We start from the raw sequence: 18,266 nt of genomic DNA on the forward strand, positions 1-18,266 counted from the left end.
GAAAATTTTCATAAGAAACATCTCTGATAAAGGTCTCATTTCTCAAATATATAAAGAACTAGGTCAAATTTATAAGAAGCCAAGTCATTCCCCACTGACAAATGGCCAAAGATTATGAATAAGCAGTTTTCAAATGAAGAAATCAAAGCTATCAATAATCATATTAAAAGAATATTTCAAATCCCTCTTGATTAGAGAAATGCAAAATAAAATAATTCTGAAGTACCAACCCTATCAGATTGGCCAATATAACAGTAAAGGAAAATACTAAATGTTGGCAAGAATATGGCCAAATTGGGAAACGAGTGCATTGTTTGGTGGAGTTGTGAACTGATCCAACCATTCTGGAAGGTAATTTGGAATTATGCCCAAAAGGCTACAAAAGAATGCATACTTTTTGATCCAGTAATATCACTACTGGATCTATATCACAAAGAGATTTAAAAAAAAAATGGGAAAGGACCTGTTTGTACATAAATATTTAGAGTTGTTCTTTTTGTGGTGGCAAAGAATTGGAAACTAAAGGAATGCCCCTCATTGGGGAATAGCTGAACAAATAAATTGTAGTATATGATGGTGATGCTATAAGGAATGCTATAAGGAATAATAAACAGGATGATTTCAAAAAGAGCTGGAAAGATCTACATGAATTGATATAAAGTAAAACAAGCAGAACCAAGAAATCATTATACAAAGTAATTGCAAATGTGAAATATTTTGCTACTAACAGCAACAGAACAATTCAGGACAATTCTGATGACTTATGAATAAGAATGCTATCCATTTCCAGAGAAAGAATTGTTGCAGAAGAAATGCAGGTGAAAACAAATCACTTGTTTATTTGGAGATGTTTTAGGGTTTTGGTTCTACAAGATTATTCACTTTAAAAAATAAATAATATGGAAATATGTTTTATATGATAATATATGTATAACGCAGACTGATTTGCTTGTCAGCTCCGGGAGGGAGTAGGGAAGAAGAGAGGGAGATAATACGAATCATATGACTTTGGAAAACCTGTGGACATTTTTAATTCAAATTTAAAAATCTGTATTATTTCCCCTTGAACTATTTTCTAAGTCAACTATTATTCTGATCTATTTCACATACACTCCTATTTTTTTTCATTCTTTTGCCTTTGTTTTATTGTTTCTTAATGTCTCAATCATTAGCTTCTACCTACCCTATTTTTTTCTTTCCTTCAATAATTCTTATTTTTTGTCTTAATAATAATTCTATGACAGAAGAGCAAAGGCTAGGCAAACAGGGTTAAGTGATTTATTTACCCAGGGTCACACAGCTAGGAAGTATCTGAGGTCAAATTTGAAATCAGGTCCTCCCAACTTGAGGCCTGGAACTTTATCCCTTCCCATCCTAATTTTTAAAGAGTTATTTCCTTCAGTGAATTTTCGTGATTCTTTTACAATTTGGTCAAATTTTATTTTTGCTTTTTTGTTTTTAGGTGTTATTTTCTAGCAGGAATTTTTTGGGTCTCTTTTACCAAACTACTAATTCTCTTTTCAAAATTCTCTTGCATTAGTCTCATTTCTTTTCCCAATTTTCTTTCTACCACTCTACTCTCTTTCTGTAGCTCTTATAAGAATTCTTGTTGGACTTGTGTCTAATTAGCATTTTTTCATTAAGGTTGGCTTCTAGTTGCTTTTATATTATTGTTTTCTGAATTTGTGTCTTGACCCTCACTACAGAGCACACTACCACAGCAGCTTTTTAAGATTAGGTCATTTTTTCTTTCCTTTTCTTGGGGGGGAAAAAGGGGTTGTTTGTTCATTTTTCTAGTCTATTTCTTGATTCTTAATGTTGTTTTAATGTTGGACTCTACTCTCAGGGTCAATTGGGACACCTTAACTAAATTTCAAGTTTTTAGGTTACTGCTGTCTGAGTTCGTTCTGGAGATCTGCAAGTTTTTCAGTGCTGCTAAGGCACTGTGATCCAAGGATAAATGTGTTTGCTACTCTCATAACCTATACTCTGTTTTTTACCCAGGAAAGGCCCCTGTTACCCTGCAGCCTCTCAAGCATTAGCATTTCTCTTGGCCCTGAATTCTGATCAAGACCTTGCTCTCCTACAGTAACAAGCACTATTATTCCTCTCTACCTTGGAATTATAACCAGGATTCTTGTTATCCTGTAGCCACAGACACTAATGTTCATCTTTCCACTGGAACTATGATCCAGTACTAAGTATGGTTAATGCAATAGTGTCCTTTCAGAATCTCCTGTAAATTCTTTCTGATCAGTTGCCCAACTCCCTTATGATACTTGAGTTAATAGCTTCCGTTGCTGCTGCTGCTGCTGCTACTGCTGCTTACTGCAGCCACCTTCCAACACCCACTCCTGGTGCTTCTGCTAACTGTGCTCTGGGCAAACCCCAATATCAGAGACCTCTCTTGCTTATCTCAAGTTGTCTCAGACTGGAAAAATGTTTCACTTCAACCTTCTGATGGTTCTGCTCCTCCAGAATTATATTTGAGGCATTATTTTGAAGTTGTCTGGAGGGGAAGGTTTGAAGAATTGGGATAGTTTTCTGCCTCTACTTCACCGTCATGGCTCCTGGCCTCTGACACTTTTTGATATCCCTCTCTTCCTTGAAACTGTCTTCTTTCCAAGTTTCCATGACACTACTTTATCTTGGATCTCTTCTCTTACCTATTTGATAGATGTTTCTCACTCTTTTGCTAGAACTTCATTCAGGTCACTCCTGATTATTGTGTATACCACAGGACTCCGTCTTGGGTCCTTTGCTGTGCCCCTTCTATATTTCACTTGATGATCACATCAGCGTCCATAAAGTTCATAATTATCTGTATGTTGATGATTCTCCCCATCAAGCCTTAATTCACTGATTTCTAGTTTTGCATGTCCAAGTGCCTTTTGTAAATCTTGAACTGGATGTCTGAAGACATCCTCAACTCAACATATCCACAACTGAATATATTATCTCCTAAAACCTTCCCCTCTTTCAGTCAAATGTCATCATCATCATCTTCCTAATTATCCACGTTTACAAACTAGGAGTCATCTTAGGCTCCTTATTCTCTTGCACCACCCATCACCCTATCCTATGGATTTTATTGTTATAATATCTCTCATATAAGCCTTCTTTTCTCCTCAGATACTCTGATGCCAGACTTCATCATCTCATTCCTAAATTATTGCTGTGGTCTGATGTGTGAAGATTGGATTTAGCTATCTTCTGATTGTAACAATGAAGATACTTAGCTCTTCCTTTATTGTGAAGATTAAAATTGTAATCCCCTGATTGTAACAATGAAGGTACTTAGTTTTTCCTTTATTGGAAAGATTGAATTGTAATCCACAATCTATTTTAGATTTTAATCTACAAAAAGGTGGTAACTCAGTATTTGAAATATATCTACCCATTTTAACCACAAAAAGGTGTTAACTAACTACAAAAGGTGAACAAAAAAAAGGTGTTAAATAACCAAATATGGTATAATCTAACCAAAGAAGGTGTGAACTAAAGAGTGGGCAGACCTGGAGAGGAGTGTCCTATAAGAAGGAGAGGAAGAGAGTTTTTACTTAAACCTTACTCTCAGGGAAATCAACTCTGAGAGGGAAAAACATCCAGATCCATTGGGATCATGAATTCTATCTTACCCAACAAGGGAAGGGAGAAGGGAAAACCAACGGGGGAGTGGGAAGGGAACACAAAAAAGGGAGGGAAGAAGAGGGGGGAGAGGGAGGGAAGAAAAGAGAGGGACTAGAAAGGGAAACATATCAAGGGAGGGGACAAGGGGGACTAATTTAAAGTAAATCACTGGACTAAAAGGTAGAGCTGAAGAAGAAAGACTAGAATTAGGGAAGGATATCAAAATGCCAGGGAGTCCACCAGTGACAGTCATAACTTTGAACGTGAATGGGATGAACTCACCCATAAAACGTAGACGAATAGCAGAATGGATTAGAATCCAAAACCCTACCATATGTTGTCTTCAAGAAACACACATGAGGCTGGTAGACACCCACAAGGTCAGAATTAAAGGATGGAGTAAGACCTTCTGGGCCTCAACTGACAGAAAGAAGGCAGGAGTTGCAATCATGATATCTGATAAAGCCAAAGCAAAAATAGACATGATCAAAAGGGATAGGGAAGGTAATTATATTTTGTTAAAAGGGACTTTAGATAATGAGGAAATATCACTAATCAACATGTATGCACCAAATAATATAGCACCCAAATTTCTAATGAAGAAACTAGGAGAATTGAAGGAAGAAATAGACAGTAAAACCATATTAGTGGGAGACTTAAACCAACCATTATCAAATTTAGATAAATCAAATAAAAAAAATAAATAAGAAAGAGGTAAAAGAAGTGAATGAAATCTTAGAAAAATTAGAATTAATAGACATATGGAGAAAAATAAATAGGGATAAAAAGGAATAAACCTTCTTCTCAGCACCACATGGCACATTCACAAAGATTGACCATACACTAGGTCACAGAAACATGACACACAAATGCAGAAAAGCAGAAATAATAAATGCAGTCTTTTCAGATGACAAGGCAATAAAAATAATGATCAGTAATGGTACATGGAAAACCAAATCAAAAACTAATTGGAAATTAAACAATATGATACTCCAAAACCTTTTAGTTAGAGAAGAAATCATAGAAACAATTAATAATTTCATCGAGGAAAATGACAATGGCGAGACATCCTTTCAAACCTTTTGGGATGCAGCCAAAGCAGTAATCAGAGGTAAATTCATATCCCTGAGTGCATATATTAACAAACTAGGGAGAGCAGAGATCAATCAATTGGAAATGCAAATAAAAAAACTTGGAAGCGATCAAATTAGAAACCCTCAGCAGAAAACCAAACTAGAAATCCTAAAAATTAAGGGAGAAATTAATAAAATCGAAAGTGATAGAACTATTGATTTAATAAATGAGACAAGAAGCTGGTACTTTGAAAAAACAAACAAAATAGACAAAGTACTGGTCAATCTAATTTAAAAAAGGAAAGAAGAAAAGCAAATTAACAGCATCAAAGACGAAAAGGTGGACATCACCTCCAATGAAGAGGAAATTAAGGCAATCATTAAAAATTACTTTGCCCAATTATATGGCAATAAACACGCCAATTTAGGTGATATGGATGAATATATACAAAAATAAAAACTGCCTAGACTAACAGAAGAGGAAATAGAATTCTTAAATAATCCCATATCAGAAAATGAAATCCAACAGGCCATCAAAGAACTTCCTAAGAAAAAATCCCCAGGGCCTGATGGATTCACCAGTGAATTCTATCAAACATTCAGAGAACAGTTAATCCCAATACTATACAAACTATTTGACATAATAAGCAAAGAGGGAGTTCTACCAAACTCCTTTTATGACACAAACATGGTACTGATTCCAAAACCAGGCAGGTCAAAAACAGAGAAAGAAAACTATAGACCAGTCTCCCTAATGAATATAGATGCAAAAATCTTAAATAGGATACTAGCAAAAAGACTCCAGCAAGTGACGCAGGGCTGGTTCAATATTAGGAAAACGATCCACATAATTGACCACATCAACAAGCAAACCAACAAGAACCACATGATTATCTCAATAGATGCAGAAAAAGCCTTTGATAAAATACAACACCCATTCCTATTAAAAACACTAGAAAGCATAGGAATAGAAGGGTCATTCCTAAAAATAATAAACAGTATATATCTAAAACCATCAGCTAATATGATTTGCAATGGGGATAAACTAGACGCATTCCCAATAAGATCAGGAGTGAAACAAGGATGCAGGGCTGGTTCAATATTAGGAAAACCATCCACATAATTGACCACATCAACAAGCAAACCAACAAGAACCACATGATTATCTCAATAGACGCAGAAAAAGCCTTTGATAAAATACAACACCCATTCCTACTAAAAACACTAGGAAGCATAGGAATAGAAAGGTCATTCCTAAAAATAATAAACAGTATATATCTAAAACCATCAGCTAATATCATTTGCAATGGGGATAAACTAGATGCATTCCCAATAAGATCAGGAGTCAAACAAGGATGCCCAGTATCACCTCTACTATTTGACATTGTACTAGAAACACTAGCAGTAGCAATTAGAGAAGAAAAAGAAATTGAAGGCATCAAAATAGGCAAGGAGGAGACCAAGTTATCACTCTTTGCAGATGACATGATGGTCTACTTAAAGAATCCTAGAGATTCAACCAAAAAGCTAATTGAAATAATCAACAACTTTAGCAAAGTTGCAGGATACAAAATAAACCCACATAAATCATCAGCATTTCTATATATCTCCAACACAGCTCAGCAGCAAAAACTAGAAAGAGAAATCCCATTCAAAATCACCTTAGATAAAATAAAATACCTAGGAATCTATCTCCCAAGACAAACACAGGAACTATATGAACACAACTACAAAACACTCTCCACACAACTAAAACTAGACTTGAGCAATTGGAAAAACATTAGCTGCTCATGGATAGGACGAGCCAATATAATAAAAATGACCATCCTACCCAAACTTTTTTATCTATTTAGTGCCATACCCATGGAACTCCCAAAATATTTCTTTACTGATTTAGAAAAAACCATAACAAAGTTCATTTGGAATAACAAAAGATCAAGGATATCCAGGGAAATAATGAAAAAAAAACACAAATGATGGGGGCCTTACAGTCCCAGACCTTAAACTATATTACAAAGCAGCAGTCATCAAAACAATTTGGTACTGGATAAGAGACAGAAAGGAGGATCAGTGGAATAGACTGGGGGCAAGAGACCTCAGCAAGACAGTATACGATAAACCCAAAGATCCCAGCTTTTGGGACAAAAATCCACTATTCGATAAAAACTGCTGGGAAAATTGGAAGACAGTGTGGGAGAGACTAGGAATTGATCAACACCTCACACCCTACACCAAGATAAATTCAAAATGGGTGAATGACTTAAACATAAAGAAGGAAACCATAAGTAAATTGGGTAAACACAGAGTAGTATATATGTCAGACCTTTGGGAGGGAAAAGACTTTAAAACCAAGCAAGACTTTAAAACCAAGCTAAGACCAAGCAAGAGTCACAAAATGTAAAATAAATAATTTTGACTACATCAAATTAAAAAGCTTTTGTACAAACAAAACCAATGTAACTAAAATCAGAAGGGAAACAACAAATTGGGAAAAAATCTTCATAAAAACCTCTGACAAAGGTTTAATTACTCAAATTTATAAAGAGCTAAATCTATTGTACAAAAATCCAAGCCATTCTCCAATTGATAAATGGGCAAGGGACATGGATAGGCAGTTTTCAGATAAAGAAATCAAAACTATTAATAAGCACATGAAGAAGTGTTCTAAATCTCTTATAATCAGAGAGATGCAAATAAAAACAACTCTGAGGTATCACCTCACACCTAGCAGATTGTTCAACATGACAGCAAAGGAAAGTAATGAATGCTGGAGGGGATGTGGCAAAGTGGGGACATTAATTCACTGCTGGTGGAGTTGTGAACTGATCCAACCATTCTGGAGGGCAATTTGGAACTATGCCCAAAGGACGATAAAAGAATGTCTACCCTTTGATCCAGCCATAGCACTGCTGGGTTTGTACCCCAAAGAGATAATGGACAAAAAGACTTGTACAAAAATATTCATAGCTGCGCTTTTTGTGGTGGCCAAAAATTGGAAAACGAGGGGATGCCCTTCAATTGGGGAATGGCTGAACAAATTGTGATATATGTTGGTGATGGAATACTATTGTGCTCAAAGGAATAATAAAGTGGAGGAATTCCATGGAGACTGGAACAACCTCAGGAAGTGATGCAGAGCGAGAGGAGCAGAACCAGGAGAACATTGTACACAGAGACTAATACACTGTGGTATAATCGAACGTAATGGACTTCTCCATTAGTAGCGGTGTAATGTCCCTGAACAATCTGCAGGGATCTAGGAGAAAAAACACTATTCATAAGCAGAGGACAAACTGTGGGAGTAGAAACACCGAGGAAAAACAACTGCCCAACTACAGCGGTTGAGGGGACATGACAGAGGAGAGACTCTAAACGAACACTCTAATGCAAATACTAACAATATGACAATGGGTTCGAATCAAGAACACATGTGATACCCAGTGGAATCACGCGTCAGCTCTGGGGGATTGGGGGGTAGGAAAAGAAAATGATCTTTGTTTTTAATGCTTGGAAATGATCAAATAAAATATTATTTTAAAAAAATTAATATACTCGGAAGAGCAGACCTTGGTTTGCTCAGTCATGTCCCCACAATGAGGCACATAAGTGTGACGGGATACTTTGGTGCTCTTAGAAATGTCGAGAGGATGGTTCCAGAAAAATCCAGAAGACTTACCTGAAAATGTGAAATGAGCTTAACCAGGCAAACAGAGTGCCTACAAATAGCAATATTGTACAATGATCTACGGTGAAGAGTACAACTATTCTCAGCCATACAAAGGTCTAAAACAATTCTGAAGGCGTTTTGATGAAAAAAATGCTCTCTACCTTCAAAGAAAGAATTGTAGTCTAAATACAAATCAAAACATTAAAAAAAAAAAGTTACTTACATGTCTGTGTACTTAGCCTATCACCCTGTTTGTGAGAAACCTCTTTAGCAAAGGCTTTGATCTTAGCTTAACAGTTTATATAAGATATTCTTCTCCAAAAAACTTTAAATCATCAATATATAGAATATGATATTAAAACATTAGGGAAATTAACTGCCAAAATCTAAGTTTGACGTACGTTATGACTACACCAAGAAATTACAAGTTAAATGACAGTGTCAACTTCATTTCTAAATTGCATTTATTTTGGTAGCAGACCTATTTAATCACTATCCTACCTGATTAAGGTAATCAAGGGCAAAAATGGATATTTCAAACTCAAGTCTCTATAAAATGAAAAGCAAAGGTACGTGGCCAAATACAGGCATCAGAGCTCCCTGCTGCCAAACATCACTATTACCTTTAGGATGGATGAGCAGCCAAACCAAACCCACAAGCCATTTCTGTATTTGTTGGAGAGTTTTTCTATTTATATTGGGGGTGTTAAAACTTTGATAAGACTAAAGTCCTCATCTGTATTTGCTGATCTCTACAGTTCAGAGGAAATGAGAATGTTCATGTCTCTGCTTTATGGCAATTAGCTTCCATCTACTCTCTCCCACCATCAAGAGAAAGGAAATAGGTTTTCCAAAGGCCTAATGTAAGAGATAAAACAAAATCACCAGGGTTACAAGATTTATGGAGCTCTCACTAAAGTATGTTAAGCTTGATGAAGTTTTTAAAGTTCCCAGAGACATTTCTTTACATTTAAATGTCATAAAATCAAGGAAAGAAATGTTCTTTAAAATGTTTAGTGGAGGAGGAGGGGAGATTTTAAGAAGTTTCTTACCGAAGCAGAGAGAAGACATCGTATGAATTACGAACACAGTTCTGATCTACCTGGAGAAGACTGCTCTTCTGGGCATTTGAACAACCCTGAAAGATATCAAGCAACAAGTCAAATTAACAAAGACCTCAAATTCTCCAATTAATACAAACACCATAACCTTCTAGCTATGGGAAAATACAAATTACTTAGTCTGGCACTCAAAGTTCAAAATTTAGCTCCAGCCTATTTCTTCAGCCTCATTTTATAATATGTACTCTAAATTCTAGCCTAAAATTGTACTACTAGCTGTTCCCAGACCTCATCCTGCTCTCTCCTATTGCTTCTTCACTAACTCTCCCCTATTCCTGGAATGCACACTCTCCTCATCTCTTCCTGTTTACATCCTTTTATTACTTCAAATCCTTCAAAATTCAGTGCCATTTTTCTCCAAGGAAGAAAGTCTTCCCAGATTCTTTCCTCCCTGATTCTTTCCCCCCTTCACCTAAAGCAGAAATTATCTTATACCTCAAATGTTCTAGGAACCTGTGTATGGATATCTTCTTTACCTTGATCATAGTCTATTTTGTATTTTACTTAGACCATTACTCCTCCTCTCTTCTATAATCTAATCTTCTTGAGGGCAAGGTCTTTGTCCGTATTCATTTCTACAAGCTTTAACACTGGTACTTATTCTAACTGCCACAAAGTAGATGCAGAAGAAATGCCTATCTGATTTAATTGTATTGATTTACTTTTTTTTAAAGTTAGTCAGCATGGCTGGTTATTGCAGAGTAAGATTTACAGGTAATGATGAGAGACACTTCTATCACAGAGACAATTTCAAAATTGGATCTGGATTGTCATTCACTTTGCAAGGTAACCTTCCCAATTTCACGTCATCCATATATTTTAATATATATTAAAGAATTTTTTTTCTTCAGTTAACACTTTGCAAATGACATTCTTGAAATGTGTTAGAAGGCATGTCCTCAGCACTATTTAATTTCAACTAAAAGCTTCCAATAGATGCCTAATGAAGGATTGTAACAATGGGGGGAAAATGATTCATTTATCTGTCATTCAGTTATCTGTGTGAGATACAGACAAATGCCAAAGAACCTCAAGGGGATTTATTTTAAGTGTATGTAACTCAGAATTCCTCAAAGATGCCAGGTCTACCAATCCTTTTAGAAAAGAAGGAATGATAGTCAGCAACCAGAAATAAGTACACTTTCTGAGCTTGAGAACTAGAAGCCAACAGAAAATTGAATTAATTTCAGTAACAATGCCTCTACAGTCTAGGCACATAACCAATTAGTGTATCTAGAATAGTGAAGAAAAGTACTTTTAAGAAATGCAATTGCACATTTTGGAGGATTTTTTTGTTGTGAGAAAGTATAAGAGCAAGAGATAAGAATGAGATAATAGCCTTTCCATACATTTAGCTTTCTTTTAGGCTTCCTGTTTTTACATTTTATCTGAAAATTTAGATACAATACTGTAAAGGATATTAAACTTTTCCACAATTGCAAATTATTCATTTGCACATGAATAGCCATATACAGCAGCAGAGGCAAACATCTACAAACTTGTTAAAGGAGTAATACAAGTACATCATTTGTTTAGAATGTTGAACAATTCCTCATTGGAAATAAAAATAGCTTATTTAATAGTACGCTTTAAGGTTTAAAATATTATTCCCACTTTAGAGATGAGAAAAATTAAGGTTCTGAGAATGCAATCTCAGAAACAAAATCATTAGAAGGGGACTAAAAGGTCATCAAGTCCAAAACATAACTGGGCAAAAATCCTCCCTAAAAATATCCTTGAGAGCATTCAAGATGATGCTGAGAGGAAGCAATTCTGCAGGTTCGCATAGCACATCTCCAGCACAACAAGCTAGATTAAATTCCAATTTTAAAAAGCCAAGAAAAAGTCACAGAAAATCATTTTTCAAGGACAGAAAGCTTCATGGGACAGAGAGGTCAAACAATAGTAGATGGAGGGTGGTCAGTAATATTTCTGTACTTAGTAGGGACCAAGACAGAACCCCATGAAAGGAAGCACCAGGGGAATTCCCCAAAATCACTGAACCAGCACTGGATGTTGGAATGGGTGCCAGCTGGCAGCTCTCTTTCCATTATACCTAGATTCAAGTCACAGACCCTGAGCAATGAAGAATGGTCATAAGAAATCTAGCAGTAGCTAGCTGAAAACTGAGTACAGAACAAGTTCCAAAAACGTAGACATGTAGTCCTTGGGTACATGAGCAAAGCAATGACTCAGTTCTAGCTATTAGTCCAGCACAAAAGCCTGCAGTAGAATAACCACGATGGACATTACTCAGGCCAAAGAGGAGTCCACAGTTCAGTTGCTTTGAATTTATGTTGAACTTCAAAGCAAGATAAGTGACTGAGTCCAGCAGCAGTCTACTGAAACTTAACTACACAAAAGCCAACAAATCCAAATTGATTCATAACAAGAGGGCAGTAAACAAAATTCACCTGATTATATATATATTCGGGGCATTTAAAACTTGTGGGTCCCCAGCCTGAGCTATCAAAGCAGTAGAAGGATATAAAAGGAAAGAATTTCAGGTCAGATCTTCCTCCCAAAAGTGCAAAAAGCCCAGCATTAACATAGGCTAAAGTAAAGAAACAGGCTGAAGGGTGAGCAAACAAAAAAATATCCCATTATAAAGAATCATTATAGCAATAGAGAAGAACAAGACACAAATTCAAAAAAAGAGAATAACTAAGAAACAACTATAGGAAAAGTCTCAAAGAAAAGTGCAAGTGGACACAAGCTTAACAAAAATTCCAAGAAGCATTAAAAAGCTTTTTAAGTGAAAAAAATTATTTTAAAAACCAAGTGAGAGCAGTAGATTTAAAAAATGGAAAATGAAATGAGAGTAACTCAAGAATGACATGAAAAGAGAATTAGCAGTTTGGTAAAAGAAGTATAAAAATTTACTGATGAAAATAGAATTTGCCAAAACTGGGACAGGTAGTAGCTCAATGGATAGAGCACCAGACCTGTAGTTCAGAGGACCTGGATTCAAATCTGGCCTCAGACAATTCCTAGCTGTGTGACCCTAGGCAAGTCACTTAACACTGTTTGCCTAGCCTTTGTACTAAGAAAGTGAGAGGTTTTGTTTTGATTTTTAAAAAGAATAAAACAAAGTCTAACTATAAAAAAGAGTATGTGAAATATTTCATAAGAAAAACAAATGACCTGAAAAATAAATCAAGGAAAGATCACTGAAGAATCAGTACTGAACTAACTAAAAACCACAAACAACAATTTTTAAAATTATCTAGACATCATATTTCAAGAAATTATAAAAGAAAACTTTATATGTCTTTGAGTAAAGTAGAAGCTAAAAGATTCCATATATGACATTCCAAATTGAAAAATTTTAGGAATATTATAGCAAATTCACAGGTCCCAAAAAAATATACACTGCAACAAATCAGAAAGGATTCAAGTACCACAGAGTCATAATCAATATCCTACAATATTTAGCAGCTACCATGATACAGGAACAGAGAGCTTAGAATATAATATTCCAGAAGACAAAGGATCTAAGGTTAAAATCAAGAATCGGTTGCTCAGAAAAATAGAACACAATCCCAGTATATACAACAACGTAAATGGAAAGAACAATGACACATAAAAAAAAAGTAAATATAACAGAAGTATAAAGATTAAGTGGGATTCAAATGAAGAACTGTTTTCATATGATAAAAGAAACAGAAAACATAGTTATTCAAGACAAAAACAAAAAACAAAAAAACCCAACTGTGAGGTATCATCCTGTACCCATGATATTGGCTAAAATGACAAAAGAAGAAAATGACTAATGTTGAAGATTCTAAGGAAAACAGATAAATTAATGCAATGTTTTTAGAATTGTGAACTAATCAAACCACTCTGGAAAGCAATATGGAACTATGCTCCAAAATCTACTCAACTTATAGCTTCTGACACAGTTATACCACTATTAAGTCATACTACAGAAAGAGGAAAATAATCCATATGTATGAAAAATATTTATAGCAACTTTTTTTTGTAGTGATGAAGAACTGGAAATTGAGGGGAACGTTCATCAATTGGAGAAAGGCTGAACAAGTTATGGTATATGAATTCAATGGAATACTACTGTAGTGTAAAAAATGATGGGTGGTTTCAGAAAAACCTATGAATTACTTCTATTAACAGATGCAACACAAAGTGAGCAGAATAAGAATAATGTATACAGTAACTAAATACTGTAAAGATAATCAACTTTCAAAGATTTAGTAGTTCTGATAACATAATAACCAAATACAATCATAAAGAACAAATGATGAAGCATGCTATCCATCTCAAGACAGGGAGCTAATGGGCTCAGAGTGCAAACTACAACATTTTTTCCTGTTTTTTGGACATGGCTAAAGCAGAAATTTGTTCTGTATGACTATACATATATTGGCAATGTTCTTGCCTTGTGTATTTTTCTTGCTGAAAAATTTTTTTAATAAAACTTAATATCCAACAAATAGTCACCCATCATTTGCTTCAATACCTCCTGTGAAGAGGAACATCCAGGAAAAATTTCCCAGTTCTTTGAACTGATTCTCCTATAGTCCTGATTCCAAATGGGATTTAATTCAGAAGTCAGCTAGATTCTCTTTTAGTATACTCTTAAATAACTTGGATTTCAACTCCCTATTAAGTACTGTTGTGGGGCCTTTCCTAACTAAAAAATCCTTCTCCATTACAGGAAAAAATGAAAACAAATACCTGTGCCTTCACTCCATCACCAATTCACCTAACACACACACAAAAAAAAAAAACCAGCATTCTTCATTACTTCTTTCACTTTTGTGACTAAAAATTGACATCCTTTGGTCACCTTAATATTCATATTCACTAAGCCTCAGTTCATTCTGAGATTCAGCACTCTTTTTTTTTTAATTCTTACATTCCATATTAGAATCAATAGTGTGTATTAGTTCTAAGGCTTCAGAAAAGTAGTAAGCAATAGGGAATGGAGGTTAAGTGATTCACCCAGATTATCACATAGCCAGGAAGTGTCTGAGGCCAGATTGGAAGCCAATACCTCCCATCTATAGGTCTATCTTTTAATCCACTGAGCCATTTATCTGCCCCCAAATTTAGCACACAATATTCTTGCAAGAGTGTGTTATGATTTTATAGTCATCCTATGCTCTTTCAACTTTTTATTCATCTTTAATAAACCCATATTATTCAGTAAATTCCCACACTCAACCTCATCAATCTATTATTAAGCCAGTTCCCCTTTTCCTTTCTTGTTGGAATTGTTTTCTATGGCATTTTCTGAACTTCTTTCTTGAGAGCTTCCCTTCCTTCCTAGGCTGAACAAATTTGTAGAATTTTATTTGGTTTGAGGATTCTAACTATCCTTTCTCTGAAAAAATTGAAATCTATTCTCTCAAAATCTTAAAGGGCGAATTAGGCTAGGTCCAGTTTTTCTCTCTATCAAAAAATTTAAGATAGAGTAGTGGTCAGAACCCCTGAAAATCGCCTTCATTTATATTTCACCAGTTTTTCCTAGTTGATCAGAATGATGCTCAGAATAGAAATTTTCTTCAATTCTTCCAAATTACAAAGGAAGAGATTATCACAAAGTCAAGCCAGGAAGTTATTAGATGCCCTATTTTTAACAGAAAAAGAGACCTAGCAGATCAGCCAATGTCCTGATAACCTAGTTACCCATCACAATATCATACCTTGGAGGAACACATGTACTTCCTAAGATCCTCATCTATTTACTCTTTATTTCCACATAGTCTTTCCCATGAAAATGTCTTTTTATCTTCTCTCCACTTCTCTCAATCACAATCCTATCCCAATTCACCCTTTATCCCAGTTCCTGAATATAATCACATTAAGTATAACTTCTTAATATACAATGCTACCCTCAGCCTCCCTTTTATTAATTCTCCACCTTCTGAGTCAGTATAGTCTTATATATCCATCTTCCAATAATAAGTGCCATCCCAATAAATCACAATCATATGTATATGGTTAAATTAATGCATCTGCCTATAAAAACTGAGATAACTAGCTTTGTTGTTGGTTCCTTTCTTGAATTCTGACTTCTGTGAATTATAAGACATCCTGCCTTTTCCCTACATTATAGCTGTCACTTTCTTATACTATCAAGATTAAAAAACATATAAAGTAAGCACCTTTTCCCTACTCTTCTCTTTCCAGGGTCAAGTTCGCTTGACTAGATTTGTAAGACTCCAGGCAACTTTTTTTTTTCAGTTAGGAACACAATCCTTTCTGAAGGGCTCATAATTCTTATATCTTAAAACTGTGGTTTAGAAATCTAAATTCTATTCTCAGACACAAAATTTCTTAACCAGATGCTCACTCTGCAAATCTGCCATTATCTCTCAAAGTCCCTGCTTTCAATCACCAGAAGTGCTAATAACACCACTCATGTCCCTAAAACACTCAGTTTCTTCCTAAGGACAAAATAATCCCCATTAATGTTCCCTAGGCTCCTTCTAACAGTATTGCTTGTCCTCATTTGAAGTGGGTGTGTGGTCATCAGGTCTGAAAAATCTCCAGGGTCTGTTACATCCCAAATATGTTCTCTGGGAAGACAGACCTTTTTTTAGCATTACTACCAGGTCAACCTGTAACTGTTTCCATTCCTTTTAAGTCATGACTCCTCTCTTTTGTTGACTCTTAATGAATATTAATTTCTTTCTTGATGTTATCTGCATCCTCATCATTACTTCTTAGAATGCTAGTGTTTCCTCTACAGTGTCCTCAGCCATCCCTTTCTACTGAAAGTCCTCATTCCAGTTTTTTAATTCCAAGAATTCAATGAGCCTTCTTAAACTCTTCCTATTCATTCCATTCTTCTATCCTTCAAATACATTGAGGATGACCAAGATACCCTCTAACCTACTCAGGTCCTTTTTATTCTTTGCTTTTACCTTAAAACCCCTCTGCTTTTCCTTTTTTTAAAAAATAAAAATAATGCCTACTTCATTCTTTCTGATAATCTATAGAGTAAGGAATTTCTCTAGCCTTTTTTACCTTCTTTTCCAGGAAAGGTAATAAGCCTTTCTGTAAAGAAAGCAGCTACTGGGTAATCAAAATGACAATATTATATGAAAAAAAAAATCCTTATCTGATAGAAGCTAGACAGATCCTCAGTCCTTGGTTGAGTTCACAGATAGCTCTTGTGATTAAGTCTTTTAGCAAATGGACACAAAACTAACTATTGGCCACGTCTGTTGAAATAGTAATTATGAGAGCTGAGACTTTAACTCAGGTCATAAAACCATAAATTTAAAGTCATAAGGGAGCTTAGAGATCTTTTAATTTAATGCCTTGACTTTATAAATAAAAAAAATGGAAGGGGAGAAAAACACAAATAAAGAAACTGAGGCTCACAAAAGTTAAATGACTTACCCAAAGACATGCATGTAGTAACAGAATGAGGATACAAATCCAAGTCTTCTAACAAAAAAATCCAGCACTCTTTCCATCATACCATACTGCCTAATGAGCAAGAGAATATATTTGGCAGGGAGGCTGGAATCACGTATTAAGTGCCTACTCTGTGCTAGGCACTGTTTCTGGGATACAAATGCAAGCAAAAATTGAGGCTAGCCTCTGCCCTTAAGGAGATCTTTTTTTTTTCTGTAAAGCAAGGATGTCCATTATTATTACTTATCATTCAATATTGTAGTACAAATGCTAATTACAATAAGAGAAGAAAAAGAAATTGAAAGAATTAAAACAGGCAATGAAGAAACTATGACTCTCCACAAATGATATGGTAGTATAGAGAATCCTAGAGAATCTACTATTCTCTTTAATTTAAAATTTAATTAATTTAAAAATTAACAATTTTAGCAAAGTTGCAAGAAATAAAATAAACACACTAAGTCATCAGCATTTCAATATATTACCAACAAAGCCAGTAGCGAGATATAAAAAAAAATTTTCATTTAAATTAACTATGAATAATAGAAAATACTTATGAATGTACCTGCCAAGACAAACCCATGAACTATATGAACACAATTACAAAATATTTTTCACATAAAGTCAGATCTAAACAACTGGGAAAATATTAATTATTCAAATAAAAATGACAATTATGACAATTCTACCTAAATTCATCTCCTTTTTCAGTGCCATAATAATCAAGCTGCCCAAAAATGATTATATAGAGCTCCCTCAAGATTCTAGGGTAAAGATGAAACCATTTCTCCCTTATGCTACAAAAATGGGTTGGGACTTGCCTTCTTTTGCTTAGATACTAAAAGGATAAAAGAATTAATGGCAGAATGAACCTTGATCCTCTAGAGAGATTAAAGAAAGTTAGCAAACTCTCCAAATATATTGAACTGACACAGTCATAAGGTGGAGAGGAAAGAGTATGTTGGCATCCTTCCATTGACAAAAACCCGCCTGTTCTTGTGATGAGGTAATGAGGGAGTAGTTAAGATCTCTAAGTCCACCCCTTCAGTAGCTATGTGCCAATCAGATAAGTCTTGAGATGTCCAGGGAGGGACGAAAAGACAAGGGGTATATAAAGAGCAACATGAGAGAAGTTCACTCTCTTTTATACACATTTGGTTTGTGGAAAGATTCAACTGACCAATTTAAGATGTCATGAGTGATCAATTAATAAATTATTTTAAAATTAAGAAATACTATATCTCAAGAATTTCAATCATTATGAGTTTATTCTAGAAGCACAAAAAGTAAAGAATATCAAGAGAATCAATAAAAAATCAATGAAAAATGACAAAAAAAAGGAAGATAACTTAGCAGTACCCCATCTCAAACTGTACTACAAAGCAG

General features: G+C 35.0%; 1 protein-coding gene across 2 annotated transcripts in view; it reads right to left on the bottom strand.

Annotated features, from left to right (window-relative positions):
* Positions 1 to 18,266, bottom strand: part of UVRAG (UV radiation resistance associated) — a 453,313-nt gene that overhangs the window by 317,186 nt on the left and 117,861 nt on the right. For both annotated transcript variants that reach the window (XM_056794952.1, XM_007490950.3), the window contains exon 6: positions 9,423 to 9,508. In XM_056794952.1, coding sequence (XP_056650930.1) covers positions 9,423 to 9,508 — 86 coding nt within the window. The remainder of the gene's footprint in view (positions 1 to 9,422; positions 9,509 to 18,266) is intronic.

This window comes from Monodelphis domestica, chromosome 4, assembly GCF_027887165.1.
Source record: "Monodelphis domestica isolate mMonDom1 chromosome 4, mMonDom1.pri, whole genome shotgun sequence".
NCBI classification, from domain to species: Eukaryota; Metazoa; Chordata; class Mammalia; order Didelphimorphia; family Didelphidae; genus Monodelphis; species Monodelphis domestica.